At 37.1% G+C, this 16,420-nt stretch overlaps 1 protein-coding gene and 1 pseudogene across 1 annotated transcript; one reads left to right on the top strand and one right to left on the bottom strand.

Moving 5' to 3' along the window:
- The first annotated feature begins 1,247 nt into the window (after positions 1-1,247).
- Positions 1,248-2,814, top strand: LOC142985783 (uncharacterized). The gene is made up of 2 exons (XM_076134028.1): positions 1,248-2,639; positions 2,764-2,814. The coding sequence occupies exons 1-2, from the start codon at positions 1,284-1,286 to the stop codon at positions 2,812-2,814; spliced, it is 1,407 nt and encodes a 468-aa protein (XP_075990143.1). The 5' UTR covers positions 1,248-1,283.
- A 7,338-nt stretch (positions 2,815-10,152) lies between these two features.
- LOC142985782 (uncharacterized) lies at positions 10,153-12,490 on the bottom strand (annotated as a pseudogene).
- Between the last annotated feature and the right edge of the window lie 3,930 nt (positions 12,491-16,420).

Genomic DNA, 16,420 nt, shown 5'->3' with positions numbered 1-16,420 from the left:
AAAGGAAAAAGTGAAGTACAGTTCTCTTAATTTAAATAGGGACTTTTCTAACTTTCTTAGATATAAAGTCGTTTACGACTTCTTCGATGTGGACCTTTTCCAATATATCATTTTGAATAGCCATTATCGACAATGAATTTAAACGATGTTGAGACATTGTTGCGAGGAGACAATTTTTTAATAATTTTAATTTTGAAAAATTTCTTTCTCCGGTCGCGTTTGTTATCATCAAACTTCTATAAATTTGCAATGCTATCATAACATTTGGGAAAGCTGATTGAACCATATTATTAAGGATCAATTTATAAGATTTCTCAGCAGCTACAATGTTATCTTTCCCGGCATCCTCCAATTGTAAGACGAAGTACTTGAACTGCACCATCTCGTTTATAAATTCACGCTCAATATCCTCAGAATAAAGGTCACAAAATTTTGTACAAGCCTCTTTGATTTGATCGTCCGTCTTTATTAAGAAATCTGTTCAAAATCCAAATAGAGAGTTAACTTCCTGGTAGCTTTCTAGTCGTCGTGTCAATTCTGAATGCATCACGTCCAGTACAGGTAAATAAGTTTCGATTTTCAACTTCTCTCTTCCACTGAGTATAGCTTCTTCTGCAGGTCCGTCATCGTGGTGTCTTTCCTTTTTCGTACGCGCTGATTTTCATCACTGTAATTGGTACCACTTATCTCAGATGCCTTCAACTCGTAGTTGTTAAATGAATCTCTTTGCGAAAGCAAAAAATCTATAAGCGATTTTAAAAGATCAACTGCCGTTCGAAGTTCAATGGTTGCTTTTTGTAGTGATATACTAACACCATTAATTCGATCCAGTATGGCAGCCCAGAATACTGTAAGGTTATATAAACTTTTATTAAATAAATACATTTGTAATAGCCTATTTGTATTACATATTTTTATAATAAGATTAAATCAATGTAAAATAACGCTCGCACTCTAGTCAGTAAGACTTCACTTACTAAATTACTTTCTAATTAAATAAGTTAATCACAAGCATTAGGGACATTTTGAACTTGATATCTGGCAACACTGGTGAGGGGAGGGGATGTCTAGAGTGGGAGTGTTAAGTCGAGAGCACGGAAGGCAGTTGGGTTGAGGACGCCGAGTAAAGCGGACGTAAACTGTGAGCTACATCAAAGCCATATTGATAGCTGTGTAATTGATAATACCCACAAATAAAAAGTGAAGTGCAGTACTGTGGTGTGTTTGATTTATCCTCTGGAGTGGAGTCGTTTCTTACATCTCAGAAGTGGGATACTCACAACATGAATGGACAACGCAGCTTAGAGACTCCTTCGCGTAGCCGAATGCGAAGTCGAGATGAAGCTGGCCCCAGCCAGACGCGCAGCCGGAGCGGCCCCAGACAGAGTCGCATGAGGGAGCTGGATCGAGACCGGGAGCGCGTTCAAAGACTTGAACGGGAACTACAGCGAGAGCGGGAGATCTTGCTGCAACGCGAGAGAAGTTCGCGTCAAATGTCAACGGAGAGGCCCCGCGACGGTACACGTCGATGTCGTGGCGACAACGAGCGACGAGAAGGAATCGACCATGGACGTCGCACATCACATGCCAGGTCACGTAGTCCATCCTTTTCTTGCAAAGATGTTGCTAAAATAATACAATCACTAAAGCATGGTCTTCAATCTCAACCGTTGCCTCAAAATGGCCCATCGGTCAACAAGAATATAGATAATAAGAACATTCTGCCAAATTTTGACCCTTCGGTGAAAAATCAGCGAATAGATATGTGGCTGAGAAAGGTTAATGAATGTGCTACGGTCTACGGTTGGGTCGATAGGACCACGATACATTTTGCATTACAAAAGCTCCAAGGATTGGCCAAGACCTGGTTCGAAAGCTTGGATACGATATTGTATACCTGGCAAAAGTGGCAAGATAAACTAATTAACGCTTTTCCTCATGAACTCAACTATGGCCAATGCTTGGAGGACATGTTAAAAAGAAAGAGCAAATTTAATGAACCCGTAGAGACGTATTACTACGAGAAGTTATCGTTGTTGAATTTATGCGATATTTCCGGCAAACGCGCTGTCGATTGTATCATTCACGGGATTAGTGACAGGACCATGAGATCTAGTGCTTTGGCGTTGCGTTGTACCCACCCAGAACAACTATTACAATTCTTGATGAGCAATAAGGATTCTATGAATATGCATCAAACTATTCTGTTCAAAAATAGGAATATGACAGAACATGCTAATAATTCTAGTGGCAGTGTTAGTAAAGTATTTTCAAGGAAAGACTCTTATCATGGCGTATTCTGTTTTAACTGCAAAGAACGAGGACACCCATATTTAAATTGTCCAAAACCCTTATTAAAGTGTAACCGGTGTAACAAGATAGGGCATAAAACTGAGAATTGTTTTACCGAAGTCGGGGATTCTACTGCTAATAAAGGTACAGTTCAGAAAACGATGTCTATCTCCAATGCCAACCCAAATGCAAAATTCACCAAAGAAGTAGATATCAATGGCGTAGTTTTAGAGGCATTTGTAGATTTCGGAAGTGAGGTCACACTTGTAAAGAAGTCTATTGCCCATAAAATAGGGAAAGTGCGTGACGATGGAACTACCGTTATTAAGGGTTTTGGTAATGTGCTGGTACAGTCATCTGGCAGCATAGCGCTCGATTTAATGATTGACGGTGTCTGTGCTAATGTTGTGTGTAAATTAGTTGACGATCACTTATTAGACAAGCCCATATTGATTGGTCAATCTTTCACAGAACAACCGCATATTACGGTGTATAAAGACTGTACCTGTTTGCGATTTATAGACGTAAGTACAGAGCTACCCCAACTGGACTTAAATACGGAATTTGAACAATCCCTTGAGTGTAATGTAGTAAGTGATATAAAGCTATATGCTACCGCGAGTGTTAGGGTTCGTACTGATCCGGTATATAATGGGCAATTATTAGTAACGAGTAAATTAATAGGTAGTAATCAATTCCTAGTTTGTGGAGGTGTCTACTCTGTCAAGGTCGGACAAATGCACATAGTTATCACACCATGTAGTGTGCCCTGTTTATTACAACAAAAAACCCATACTTAGATAATAATAATATATAAAGTAAAAAACAGAGATTACACAAGTCTTGAAGACCGAGTTGCGCTAGTCCGTAAATGCACCATTGCAAAATGGTTCAAGTAGCGGCAGTCGAACTTCTCCGCGAACATCATCAGGATACCATTGGGGCTGGCCCGCACCCTGCGCAACAGGGACGTTGTACGGTTTTCACCGTATCTCTTTGAGGAGTTGATATTGATAATGATAACTAAAGTTGATATTGAATGACACTAGGAAATTAACTGAATGAATGTATTGAGTCCACTTGTAAAGTAATGATAAATGATAGATGTTGCTATGACGCGAACCGAACGTGAACTGACAAACATATGAAATGTATGGAAAATTAATACAGATTGATTTTGCTTACAATGCATAATTGTAATGTGCGGTTGCACCGTACATACTCCCGGGCGGGAAGTGACTAATGATGAGAAATGATGCTGATGGTGTAGTTAGTATGATCTGATGATACAGGGTGATAAAACAATTGATCTTAAATGGCTATGTTAGTAGATGATGTTCTAAAACTACACTTCTTAATGATTGGTGAAGTTGCCCTATCTTGTACACAAACACTCGAATTGCTTTGTATACTCGCGCACTGATTCACATGGACCACTTCACTCGCGTTATCGTTATGATTCGGGATATCACTCACACACATATCACTAGCACTGGCACGATAGTGTACGCTGGATGGTGCAGATGTAGACGCCAACTGCACGCTGTGGGCTCGTCGCAAACGTACGAAAAAGTACATAGCGAAGGCTAGCCCTGCCCCCCTCACGAAGTAGATCGCCACGTAATGATGGACATCGTGAAAAGACACACCGTCATCGACGGGCGCCTGTTCTGAGGCTGCTTTCATCTGTTTTATTTGTTCAGATATATTTTGCAGAGATGATTGGTAGCTTTCTTCCTTGTTGTTGTTGATAGGTAGTGATAAATTGATTATGTTATTTACTGGAGGTATTTCTACGGCGATAATGTCAGGCTTAATTTTTTAATCAGTCGTCTGTTGTTTGTGTGACGTAATTATGAATGTCTCACCTTTAATAATACAATTGTTTCCGAGCGCAATTATATTCACTCCAGTCACCTGTTCAGCAGTAATTTGATCTCCGCATATGATCCGCAGAGTGCAATGACCACAACATGTGATTATAAATGTATTTATTGTATTAAGCTCGGTCCATGTTGTTTTGCAGCTAGCGGTGATAGTTGTACAGGTATCTCCTTTTTGATTTTTGATGCAAAAATTTTGGTTTGAATCTCTTTGATAAATTGTTTTTTGTAACTGACAAAGGTTTGTATTGGCATTTAATTTGGTGCATTTTTGGAGATCATTTGCTGAAATTGGTACGTAGGTGTCTTTTCTGATATTGATAGCGATGTAATCTGATATTAATACAACGTTGAGCATGGCGTTTTCTTCAACTTGGTGTTGGATTGGAATCATGTGATAAATGTCGTAACTCTCTCGATTTACTAAAGGAATTTGTATTTCGAATATGAAGTATTCACGAGTCATACGTGCTTTTACTTGCATTATCTGGTAGATCTTGTATAAGTCTGTCACAATGCTGTTGATAGGTAAGGAAAGTTCTTTGGGCAACTGATTTGAAATTATGTTTAACTCATCTTGAAGTTGAGCTGGTGTTATAATATGAACATTGAAGTGTTGGACATTGGTGATCGAATCCAATAATGAGTCTTGAATTTGCTTTAAACTATTAAGAATGTTGTTAGCAATCTAAGTTGATAGGATAAAATCTTCTGTGATTTCTACTTTTTCCACCTCATTTTTTAATTTAGTAACAGCATGATCTAGGTTTATCAGGTGTTGATTAAATATTTTATGTTGTTTTTCCATTGTTTCTTCTACTCGTTTTAGCAAGTTGTTTTCTGCTTCAATGATAGAGGTCTGATTTCGCCATAGTAATGATAAATGTTTTTGATTTTGCCTAACCATGGTAATGTCTTTCTGATATTGTTCGGCGAAACGTTCGTCCATTACGCCGAAAAGACTATTTGCAACGTAGCCAATCCCATTGATAAGACCACGTCGCGTGCGCGTACGCGCTCCAAAGTGCTGATTTAGCAATATGCGGTCGTAGTATTCCAATTCCATGAATCTGTGACGTAATTGTAACCTAATAACGTCACAGTGGGACCTTCTTTTTGCTTGTGTACACAGATTTTCCAGATGTTTCATATAAATGTTAAATATGTTTGATCCACGCCAATACGGCTGCATGTCGTAATAAACTATTACTTTCCACTGATCTTGGATTAGGCTCATTTCTGATACTCTGTCAAAATAAATTGCTTGATTGCTTTGTAAATGTGTTATATTATGTGCGCCTTGTACGTTGCAAATCAAAGATAATATTATCAGTGCTGAATAAATTAGTGTAGAAAGGCAACTGAGTCCCCTACTTGTTCGAGCTTGATTGTCTAGCAACGGTGTTGAGTTATCTTGTTGATCTGAAGTTGACGTTTGTTTATCAGGCTCGTCGACGGAGCAGTCTAGTAAAGGAGTTAGTTTGATGATAGGTCGACGCATGCGGCCATTTTTCGTTTGAAGTGTGACTACTCTTACATAGCCGTCACTCCCGGGGTGCACTTGAGTCACCCGTCCCATCGCCCACTTTCCTGCTGGTAGATTGGCGTCATGAATTAACACTAGGTCGCCAACCTTCAAGTTTTCTCTTGATCGTCTCCACTTGCTCCTCGTGTTTAATTGTGTCAAATATTCTCCACGCCAGCGCTTCCAAATATCTTGATAAATTCTTTGAGATAGATTCCATCTTGTGCGCAGATCTCTCTCTGTTTCATAGAGTGTTAGGTTTGGTCCACTTGCTAAGAAGTGAGCTGGAGTGAGATAGTTTAAGTCAGCTGGATCCTCAGTTAACGGGCATAACGGTCGGGAATTTAGACAACCTTCCAATTGATAGAGCACTGTACTAAATTCCTCAAAGGTCAATTTTTGTTCCCCCACAACTCTTTTCAAATGATACTTAAGGCTCTTTACAGCCGCCTCCCATAATCCTCCTGCTGATGGCCATGAGGGTGCGTTAAAGTGCCATTCGATTCCTATCTTTGTTATTTCCGCCTGAAAATCTTCATCAAATGTTCTCAAAATTTCCTGATATTCGTTTTGCAAAACTTTGCTAGCTCCAATGAAATTCGTTCCCTGATCACTGTATAAATTGCTTGGTAGTCCTCGCCGGGCAATCATCCTACGAAGAGCTGCTATGAATGTTGACGACGTCAAATCAGAGACTAATTCCAAGTGAATGGCTTTCGTTGCTAAGCATATGAATACGGCAACATATCCCTTGGTCGTCTTGATCCCCCGTCCCTTATTTGCCTTGATAAAAACATGACCTGTATAGTCGACACCAATATTTTGAAAGGGGCGAGATGGGTTCGTCCTTTCTGGAGGTAAGTCTCACATAATTTGGTGCTGATTGCTAGGTTATAACGACGACATTTAACACAACGTCGAACTTGGAACTTGACCGCTCTGAGTCCGCCAACGATCCAATACTTTTGACGTATAAATGCTGATGTTAGCTGAGGTCCGCCATGAAAGGTTAGAATGTGACACTCGTCAATGATAAGTTTCGTTAAATGACATGTTTTTGATAGAATTATGGGATGTTTCATTTGATGATCGATGTTTGCACGATTGAGCCTTCCCCCGACTCGAAGAACACCGTCCTTATCCAGGTAAGGATTCAGGTTCAATATTTTGCTTTTATTTGATACTAGCTGACCCGCGCAACTTCGCTTGCGTCACATAAGAGAGAATGAGTCAGAATTTTCCACGTTTTTGTAACACTTTTATACTGTTACTCTGCTCTTATTGGTCGTAGCGTGATGATATAAAATATGCTATTTTTTTCACGAAAAATATTCTTAAAGATATTTATATCTCTTAATGTAACGAAGTCGCGCTAATGCATATCCGCCATTATGACAGTTGCCATGACAACGGAATTTTGTTAATTTAATGTCATTATAATATGATTATTCGCGACTTCGTTCGCCACCTGAATTTTCCCGGGAAATGCGTCATTTTCCCGGGGTAAAAAGTAGCCTATGTCCTTTCTCGGGTATCAAAATATCTTCATACTAAATTTCATGCAAATTGGTTCAGTAGTTTAGGCGTGATTGAGTAGCAGACAGACAGACAGACAGACAGAGTTACTTTCGCATTTATAATATTAGTATGGATAGTATGGATGAGTCCTGGTAATTAACTATTTGTGTATCACATTTCAATCAACTTAGTTATTTAAAGTGAAAGAATAACAATAATGACTCCATCTCTACAAAAAATCGCATTTTAAATCATTGTGTAGGTATTGTTAGGATTTACTTATCCATAAGTAGCAATCTATCATAGAACTTAATCGATTGGTAGACCTTTCATGAGTTGTCGGAACCCTCATAAAGTTGATTCTCGGTTCATAACGATTGAAGTTAAGTCTTCAGAGTGACAGAGAGGGTTTGAGAGCAGGACAGCGAATAAGTCCGAATTTTAACGAGCTAGCTATAACAGGAACATGCCGAGCAATGAGTAATACGATACTTAAGTTATCTGTCAATTTGTTTACCTAATGTATTTGTATATTGTACTTGTGTAATAATTTGTAATATTTCGATTCAAACGAGAATCTAATCACCATTTTATTATACTTTTTTGTGCAATTAGAAGTGAGAATATAATTGAGAGTCTAAGGCCCCGTGAATTTTGCCTTTCTGTGCAAAAGATAAGTAGATAGTATAATATATTTATTAACTACAAATTCGTGTTGCTCTTCAGTGGTTTTAAAATTTTGAAATAGTGAAAGAAAAATTACAACAATACTCGTAATAGACGCCAATTCCTTTGTTGATTAGGTACAGATTAATGTATTGGGTTTATAATGTAATACTTGCAACTGGGTTTCTGGCCAGATGACTTATAATTATCATGTTTAATGTGTATGACAATATCAAGGGATGGTTTGTCCTGAGAGCAATGCAGTGCCTGGGCTATAAAAAATATCTACGATTGTTAATTTAATACTTATTAAAATAAATCCCAACAAGTCTTCTTTCACGAGTTAATTGACAAACACTGTACGGAAAATGTTATACTTACGGCAGTAATCCCTGTTTTCTGAGGTACATTTAGCTGAGCTGTACTTTTTCTGAGGTTTATCTATTCAATAGCGCTTTTTTAAATGAGTTTTGACACTATTGAATAGATAAACTACCGCTAAATGTACCTCAGAAAACGGGGTAAGGTGAAAGATAAATTCTTATAATACTATCGTTTTGGTTTTGTGTTAGTTATATTTTATTGTATTTTGTCGGGAAGACTGTGTAGTCTATTTGAATGTTGCTGAATAATTAATCGAACAATATAGTGTGCGTTATGAAACAATCATAGCACAATTAGATATAAATAAGTTGCAGCAGATAAAAATAATTTTAAGCTATCCTAGCGATGTAACCTCAGTTATCCTGGCACAATCCATTAACTTATCCTCATAAAATTAAGGGTAAAAAAGGAATGCAACAGCGCAATGTATCGTCACATGGGCCGGGCCGAAATAGTGCGCCTATATTTAGTTGAGACTCATAGGGCATTCACCCCGCACCTTCCCTTACATCACAAGAATAACATTATTTCGCGCAATACGCTATAACTATTGTAAATATAATGTATGACGGGATATGGCCCACTTATCATCATTTTCTTCAGTGCCTACTAAGACTGGGAGGGACTATATTGAGAGTAGTATCCCCGATAAATGCAACAGCCTTTAGTAGGTACTTCTAGTATAATTTAGAAAGTTTTTTTACAATCACTTATCTATACATGCAATAACTCTGTGTAGGGGTCTGTTGGTATCAGGGGTAAATAAGCTTAAATACGCTTACGCATTAAGTATTGTTTTCTTATTTTCTCAGAGTGTCATGAAGCGTTAGGAAAATGAATTACTTTTCTAATATACTTAGGTCAATATCTTTCAGCGACAGTGAAGATAGCAGAGTATTTCAATCTCTTATAATAATAATTATGTCAGTGCATTGATTTAAACTTGAAGAGTACCTACTTAAGAATGTAAGAACAGTTGGTCCCGCGCCATAAGCTGCAGAACTTTGCATTACTATACTACATAGCTACATACGAATGCGAATGTTTCCGGGGAGTGACCAGTGTGGCCGTGCAGATTCTGACCATGTTTATTCGATGTGGTCCATATGATCTAGAAGTCTAATAAGCGGCATTCAGCGGCAACACTTTGATGTACAATCAAAGTTATTTGTAAGATTAGTTTAGGTATTATTTAACGCTTCGTTTTGGAACTTAGCTTATAAAGTTTGGAATAGAAAGGCTACATCATACCTACAATTCTTTTTTACCAAAGCATAGGAATACGAAATTTCTAGAACCTAAGTTCGGTTTCCGTCAAAGGCATTACAAAATATTTTGAAACAGCTAATTTGCAGTATTAATTATTCTCAAAGCAGGAATATTTATACTGTAGCACGTATTCGATGTTAAAACTGATGAGTTTTGTTTAAATAAAAGCTAATAGGCTTTAAATATGATGTCTTTGTTGGATGTACACATTTTTATGTAGATTAAGCAAGGGTTGTAGGAATCGTAGCAAGTGGCATTCTTCGGTCTCTCTACCCCAACGGGAAAATGGTGTTATTATTGTGTGTGCGTCTTTATTAATGAACGTGTGAATTAAGTTTTGTTAGTGATAAACTAAACATAAAGAACATCGGGCATTTTTGTATGGGACACTTACCTACCGCGAACAAAAATAAAATTAGGTACGGTGGATAGGCAATTAAATCTAGTTTACAATGGTATAGTTCCCATATCTGTGGGTCGTGGCAATAAGGAGAAAATGGACATTTAAAAAATATTTATAAAGATTTTTGGGCAATAATTGAAGAGGAAAAAAGGAATCAAAAATAATTAAAACAACATATTTTTCTCTTAACTTTTATTCTGCTGCATCTAAATCTAAAATAGTTTGTGAAATTCGTCTTGATATACAGCCCAAGATAAAAAGTATACCACACTGGCGATGTGCGCGCAACTCCCAACAGTGCGGCGGCCGTGTATACAGGAACAGTAATAGCCCTCGAGGCTTTGTCTTCCCTGCAATGCCGGATTTATTAGTAGATATGTATAATAGCGTTTTGCTCTTATGTGACGGGACTGTATTCTGCCTCGTATTAATATTTTATTTTCTACCAATTCTCTGCGATGGTATAATTCCATTATATACACTCCGTTTGGCCGCATGTGTTCGTGGCAATAAGATTTGGCCAGTTTCAAATGGTATATTCCCAAGGTAAATAAAAGTAGCTCGTCGTAAGTCAATTGTGGGAAATCTCTTAATTCGGGATTGTTTGCATCTAGCGGCATGAATGCGACTCTTTGTCTGTTTAAATTGTTTCGAATCACGTAATCAGCCAATTCGTTTTCTCTATTTATGTTCTCATTTATTATATTTATAAACTGCGCGGCATGAGCGTTATCTCTATATGGTCGATAAGTGGCATTGATGAGTGCTGCAGTTATTTTAAAATCGGTCATCATATTTGTCAACGCTACATTAAAATAAACATGGCGGAATATCTTGAAGTCCTTTTTAAAGCGACCATTAATCGTTTCAACCACCCAACGACACATAGTTATTAGCCGTGATTTATTTGCATCTACTGTGCTTAACTGCTCTCCTCTTGCTCTTGTTGGTGGCATATGCGCATCATATCCATGCTCTTCAATGGCAGGAATAGAGTCTCTAAAGCCGCGGTCCAATATAAAAATGTCGTTCGCGTTCAGAAACCAATGCCAAGCGGGGTCCAGCATCATGTGACTCATTATTTCGGCATCCGTAGTAATGGCTGGGTACGGGCCTAATACATCTACAATATAGCCGTCTGTGCATACAATTAAAAAGGGTTTTACTAGGTTGCGGAATTTGTGCAGGCTATATGTTTTCCTCTGAAAAAGGAAGTTGGAGCTTTTTTGCACGTATATATATGTTCCATCACACACAAGAATGGCTGCAGGTTCATTCTGGTTACCTCCAAAAATATGACTCGGGATGGTTAAGTTGCGAGCTACTACATCTTCTCTCGTCATGTGATCCAGACCCAGATGTCGGGGAACAAACTCTTCAGATAAACAATCTCGAGCTATTTTTAATTTTCGCTCCAATGTTCTTCTCGACATATTGAACATAGAAGCTACACGTTCGTCTGGTTCACCCGTTCTTATTTTAACTAAATACAGTCCTAAAACAGTAGCAGAACTGTTGGTTCTGTCACGAAGAGATGTTTGATTCAAAATTCTATTAAATTGAATTTTATCCAAACCTGTATAAAAATGTAGTTCATTGTCATCTATCTCCTCAATATTTTCGAAGTCCAACTGAGTTCCTCGTTCCAATTTCCATTCATACAGCTCAATAATATCGAGAACATGAGCACTGTTAAAGTGTTCATGTAGAGGTATTTGCACATTAAGTAGATCTTCCCATTCATTGCATATGGGGTTGGCAAACTCGAGCAAGTTTTGGTATGAATAGCTTATTCATACGAAATAAATGTAACCTAACATATTTTGGCACAGCATTTGCTGGTACATTTCTGCAGTTTTGAAAAACACAGCGTCGAGCAGTATTAGATACACGCAAATATCCAGGAATAGTCATAATGCCAATGTTTTGTTGTTGAACGTTAACTACTATTTCTTGGACTTCTTCTTCTTGTACTTGCTGGGGTAATGGTTCTTCTTGTACTTGCTGATGTAATGGTTCTTGAACTTGCTGGGGTAATGGATCATCTACTGGCCGGGCTTGCAATGCGCGATAAAATCTCAGCCAGCAAGGATTGCATATTGATAGTGTACCATCAAAAACAATCTGTAACAAGATTTTACTGTTATTTATTGATAATCATAATAAATGTCACAACGAAATACACTATGACCAAGGAAACGAACAGTTTCAATGGTTGAAAAGGAGTCCTATGATGACGTCAACTATATAAAACGATATAAAACTATATCTAGGAGAATAAATAGAGGTTCTGTTGCTGCGCAAAAGTTGAACAAACTCTAGTATTTACATATAATTAATGTTCTATAATATAATTAACTCACCTCCCGTGGCATTATTTCTTGTAATAATAGTACTGCATAGTCACGATATCTTTCGAAAAACACTTGAGTAAGACGGTGTCTTCTACGACGTAGAACAGATCGCTCACACGACACACAACTATTTTGTCGTTCCATTTCACAACAAAATCGAACTCGAAAGCAAACGAAATCCAGTAAACAAGCAGTAAGTAATTAGTTGACTCAGACCACAATGGGAACGCAGTAAAACACAGATCGCTACGACGGATGACGAAGGACTGCGATGTAGTAAGATAAGCTAGCTACCTGCGCGAGCGCAACATAAACCAGTTTTAGGACTATGGGCGAGAGTGAGAACGAAACATGCACATCAACTTGACGGATTTAGTCTGATTGGGTTTACAAAAATACCACGGAATGATATTTTAACTTACTGAGCGGTCGTTTAGTAATTAGGAAAAATAGTCAACTTAAAATATGATTTTCATTTTACTAATTATTTCCATTTTCCCATTATTGTGAATCAAAATAACTACACAATATTAAATATGATTGCAAACACTGTCATTTAAAAAGGTTTTGGTTTATGTTCGCGACTTTTAAAAAATCGGGTAAAAAACGCCCGATGTTCTTTATCTCAAAACTGAGGTTGTTGACCCTCGGGAGGCTGAAATAAGATTGACAATAAATGTACTTTTCTACTATTACCATTTTAGTGCTTAGACCATTTTCTAGAAGTCAATTCCTATAATAAAATTAAAATGCATCACTGAACTGCTTGCAAGCTATTCGTTAATGCTTTTTGCTTTGATTGTCACGAAGCAAATTTTAAGAGTATTTAAGGAAACGAATTAAATGGCTATTCGCGTCAATAGATGAAAAGCAGCCTTAAGGATATTGACCCAATTACGCAAAACGTTCATTTTTCTTTTCCAAATTACACATTTAAATCCAATAAAGTATGTATAAATCGATCAATTCTGTCCCCATAGAAAGCTTACAATAAATAATGACACAATTACATGTAGACAAAGCGACGGATGTGATAAGTTTGTTCCGTTGCGCGCTGGCTCTGATAAGAGACATTAGGTGGAGCAAACGAACTCATAACGAATGAACTCGCCATACATGCTGATAACCCCCTGATAATCTCCCAAATGTAACAAACTGGCAACTGTGTGAGGCGTTTCTTAATACATTTATTAGTTATGACTCGCGCAACTTCGCTTGCGTCACATAAGAGAGAATGGGTCAAAATTTTCCCGTTTTTGTAACATTTTTTACTGTTACTCTGCTCCTATTAGTCGTAGCGTGATGATATATAGCCTATAACCTTCCTCGATAAATGGGCTATCTAACACTGAAAGAATTTTTCAAATCGGACCAGTAGTTCCTGAGATTAGCGCGTTCAAACAAACAAACAAACAAACAAACAATCAAACAAACAAACAAACTCTTCAGCTTTATAATATTATTATTATTATTATTATTATTATTATTTGGTTATTTTTAGTTTTACTCGGCTTAAAGCCGGTTAATGAATGACGAATACGGGTGCTAACCAAGTATCCGCCATTATTGAATTTAACTGTGAAGGTCTTGTTCTTCACTAGCTAGAGAGGTTTCGTCACTCTGCATGAACTTTCTAACAATTCTGCACGTATTTAAAATTGCTGCCTTTTGGATGTTAATGAATAAGTTGGGTGATAATTGAAGTAATTTGAGACTATTGTGTATGTGTTTCGGTATAACTCCAGTGGTTGAAATGACGATGGGTACTATATAAACTTTATTAACGTTCCAGATTCTTAATATCTCTTCCTTAAGCTCTGTATACTTATTGACTTTTTCGGTTATAGTTTTATGTAAATTATGAGTATTGGGTACGGCAATGTCAATTATGTATGCTACTTTTGCGGCTTTATCTTGAATTGTGATATCTGGCCTATTATAATGAATGGTGCGATCTGTGAGGATAGCTCGGTCATAATATACTTTAAAGTGATTGTTTTCTAGTATTGGTTTAGGTGTGTATTTATAATATGGCGTGTGTGTGTCTGTAATAAGATTATATTTATAAGCTAATTTCTGGTGTATAATATTAACAATCTGGTTATGTCTATGTGTGTAATCAGTTTGAGTGAGAGTTGCACATGCTCCTGTAATGTGTTGGATTGTTTCCGGTTGTCTATGGCACTTACGACACCTATCGTCAGCTGCGTTCGGATCCTTTATTATATGTTTTCTATAGTTTCTTGTATTTATTACTTGATCCTGGATAGCTATAATGAAACCTTCGGTTTCGGGAAAAAGATAACCGCTGGTCAGCCATCGGTTGGAGGCTGCTGAGTCTATATGTGGTTGCTCTAAGTCGTGTGGGTGGCGTCCGTGTAGTATTTTACGTTTCCATTGTTCTACTTTGTTTTGAGTTATGTCTGTCAGTCGGTCTGTAGCTTGTAATTCAGAATCAGTGTCTGCTAGATTAAGGGGAGTATAGTTGTAGTCATTTTTAACGATAGCTTGGTGAAGAGGACTATTGATAGCCTTGGTTTGAAAATATGTTCTTAGATTGGTAAGTTGTCTTTTCCATAGGTCCATTAGGTCTATCAACCCTCTGCCGCCGTCGATTCTCCTAAGCGTCATTCTCTCTATTGCTGATTTAGGATGGAGGTAATTGTGTTTGGTGAGAATTGATCGAGTTTTAATTTCCATGCTGTGTAAATCCGTTTTGCTCCATTTAACTATCCCAAATGAATACGTCAATACTGGTATTGCGAATGTGTTGATGGCTTTAATCAGTCTTTTTCCTGGAAGTTGATTTTTACAAATAGTGGTTAGTCTGTTTCTGTATTCTTCGGTAAGGGTTTTTTTTAGTGTTGAATGATTTAACTGTTTTGATTGTTGGTATCCTAAATACTTATAGAGTTCGTCTGTTTGCATAGCTGATATTATCTCCCCTTCCTGTAGTGTATGATCTCCTGCTTCTATTTTTCCTTTTTTAATATTCAAAATTTTACATTTTTCTAACCCAAACTGCATTTTGATATCTCTGCTGAATAAATCTGTGATTTTTGATTATTATTATTATTATTATTATTATTATTATTATATTATTATATTATTATTAATTATTATTATTATTATTATTATATTATTAATTATTAATTATTATTATTTTTGGGGTATTTAATTTTTTATCTCAGCCTTGTGCTGGTAGTGTGAACCTATCACGGGCTTACGCCAAGTGGGTCGGTTCGTCGTGTAATGTTGTGGGTGTTTGTGTAGTGGATGTGAGGAATCGCCGGACTATGGAACATGTGTCGATAATTACGGATCTCTGCAATGGAATGAATGTATTTTTATGGAGCCCTAGTTCTCTCAGTGATGTATGTAATGATTTTGGAATGAGTCCTGTTGATGAAAGAATGATTGGTATGATTTTTACGGTGTGTTGATGCCACATTTGTCTAATCTCGTCTGCGAGAGGAATATATTTTTGTATTTTCTCCGTGTATTTTTTTCTAATATTTTCGGAATTAGGTATAGCTATATCTATTAGATAAGTGATTTTTTCATCTTTTAGTGTTAGTGTGATGTCCGGTCTATTGTTTGTTGTTGTTTTATCGGTTATAATATCTCGGTCCCAATAGAGTTTAGTATGCTCATCATTTAATACATTTTTAGGCTTATATTTATAATAAGGTTCTGCTCTATCTATTAATTTGTACTTCAATGCTAGTAATGTATGTATTTGTTTTGCTACGTTATTATGTCGTTCGGTGTATTGTTTATTAGCTAAAAATGGACAACCTCCTGTTATATGGTCTATTGTCTCTTGGTTACTGTTACAGAGTCTACATTTATCGGATACTATTGTTGGGTCTTTGATAATGTACTTTTGGTAGTTTTTAGTTTTTATAATTTGATCCTGGATGGCAACCATAAAACCTTCCGTTTCTTTATAAATGTTCCCCTTACATAGCCACGCACTTGAAGCCTCTTTGTCAATGTGTTCTTGCTGTAGTTGGTTAGGATATTTTCCGTGTAGTGCTTTTTGTTTCCAGGTATTAATTTTTTGCTCGTCTGTTACTATTTCTTCTGTTAGTCTTGTGTTGTCGTTGAGTTTGAGAGGTGTGCC

This window comes from Anticarsia gemmatalis, chromosome W (assembly GCF_050436995.1).
Source record: "Anticarsia gemmatalis isolate Benzon Research Colony breed Stoneville strain chromosome W, ilAntGemm2 primary, whole genome shotgun sequence".
Lineage (NCBI taxonomy): Eukaryota > Metazoa > Arthropoda > Insecta > Lepidoptera > Erebidae > Anticarsia > Anticarsia gemmatalis.
The sequence above is the reverse complement of the archived record's forward strand: the minus strand, read 5'-3'. Positions and strand labels throughout refer to the sequence as shown.

Coding starts and splice junctions, on each gene's coding strand:
- LOC142985783 (XM_076134028.1), top strand. CDS start 1,284: ATGAATGGACAACGCAGCTTAGAGACTCCTTCGCGTAGCCGAATGCGA. Junction 2,640..2,763: donor AGGGTTTTGGTAATGTGCTG/GTACAGTCATCT, acceptor AATCTTTCACAG/AACAACCGCATATTACGGTG.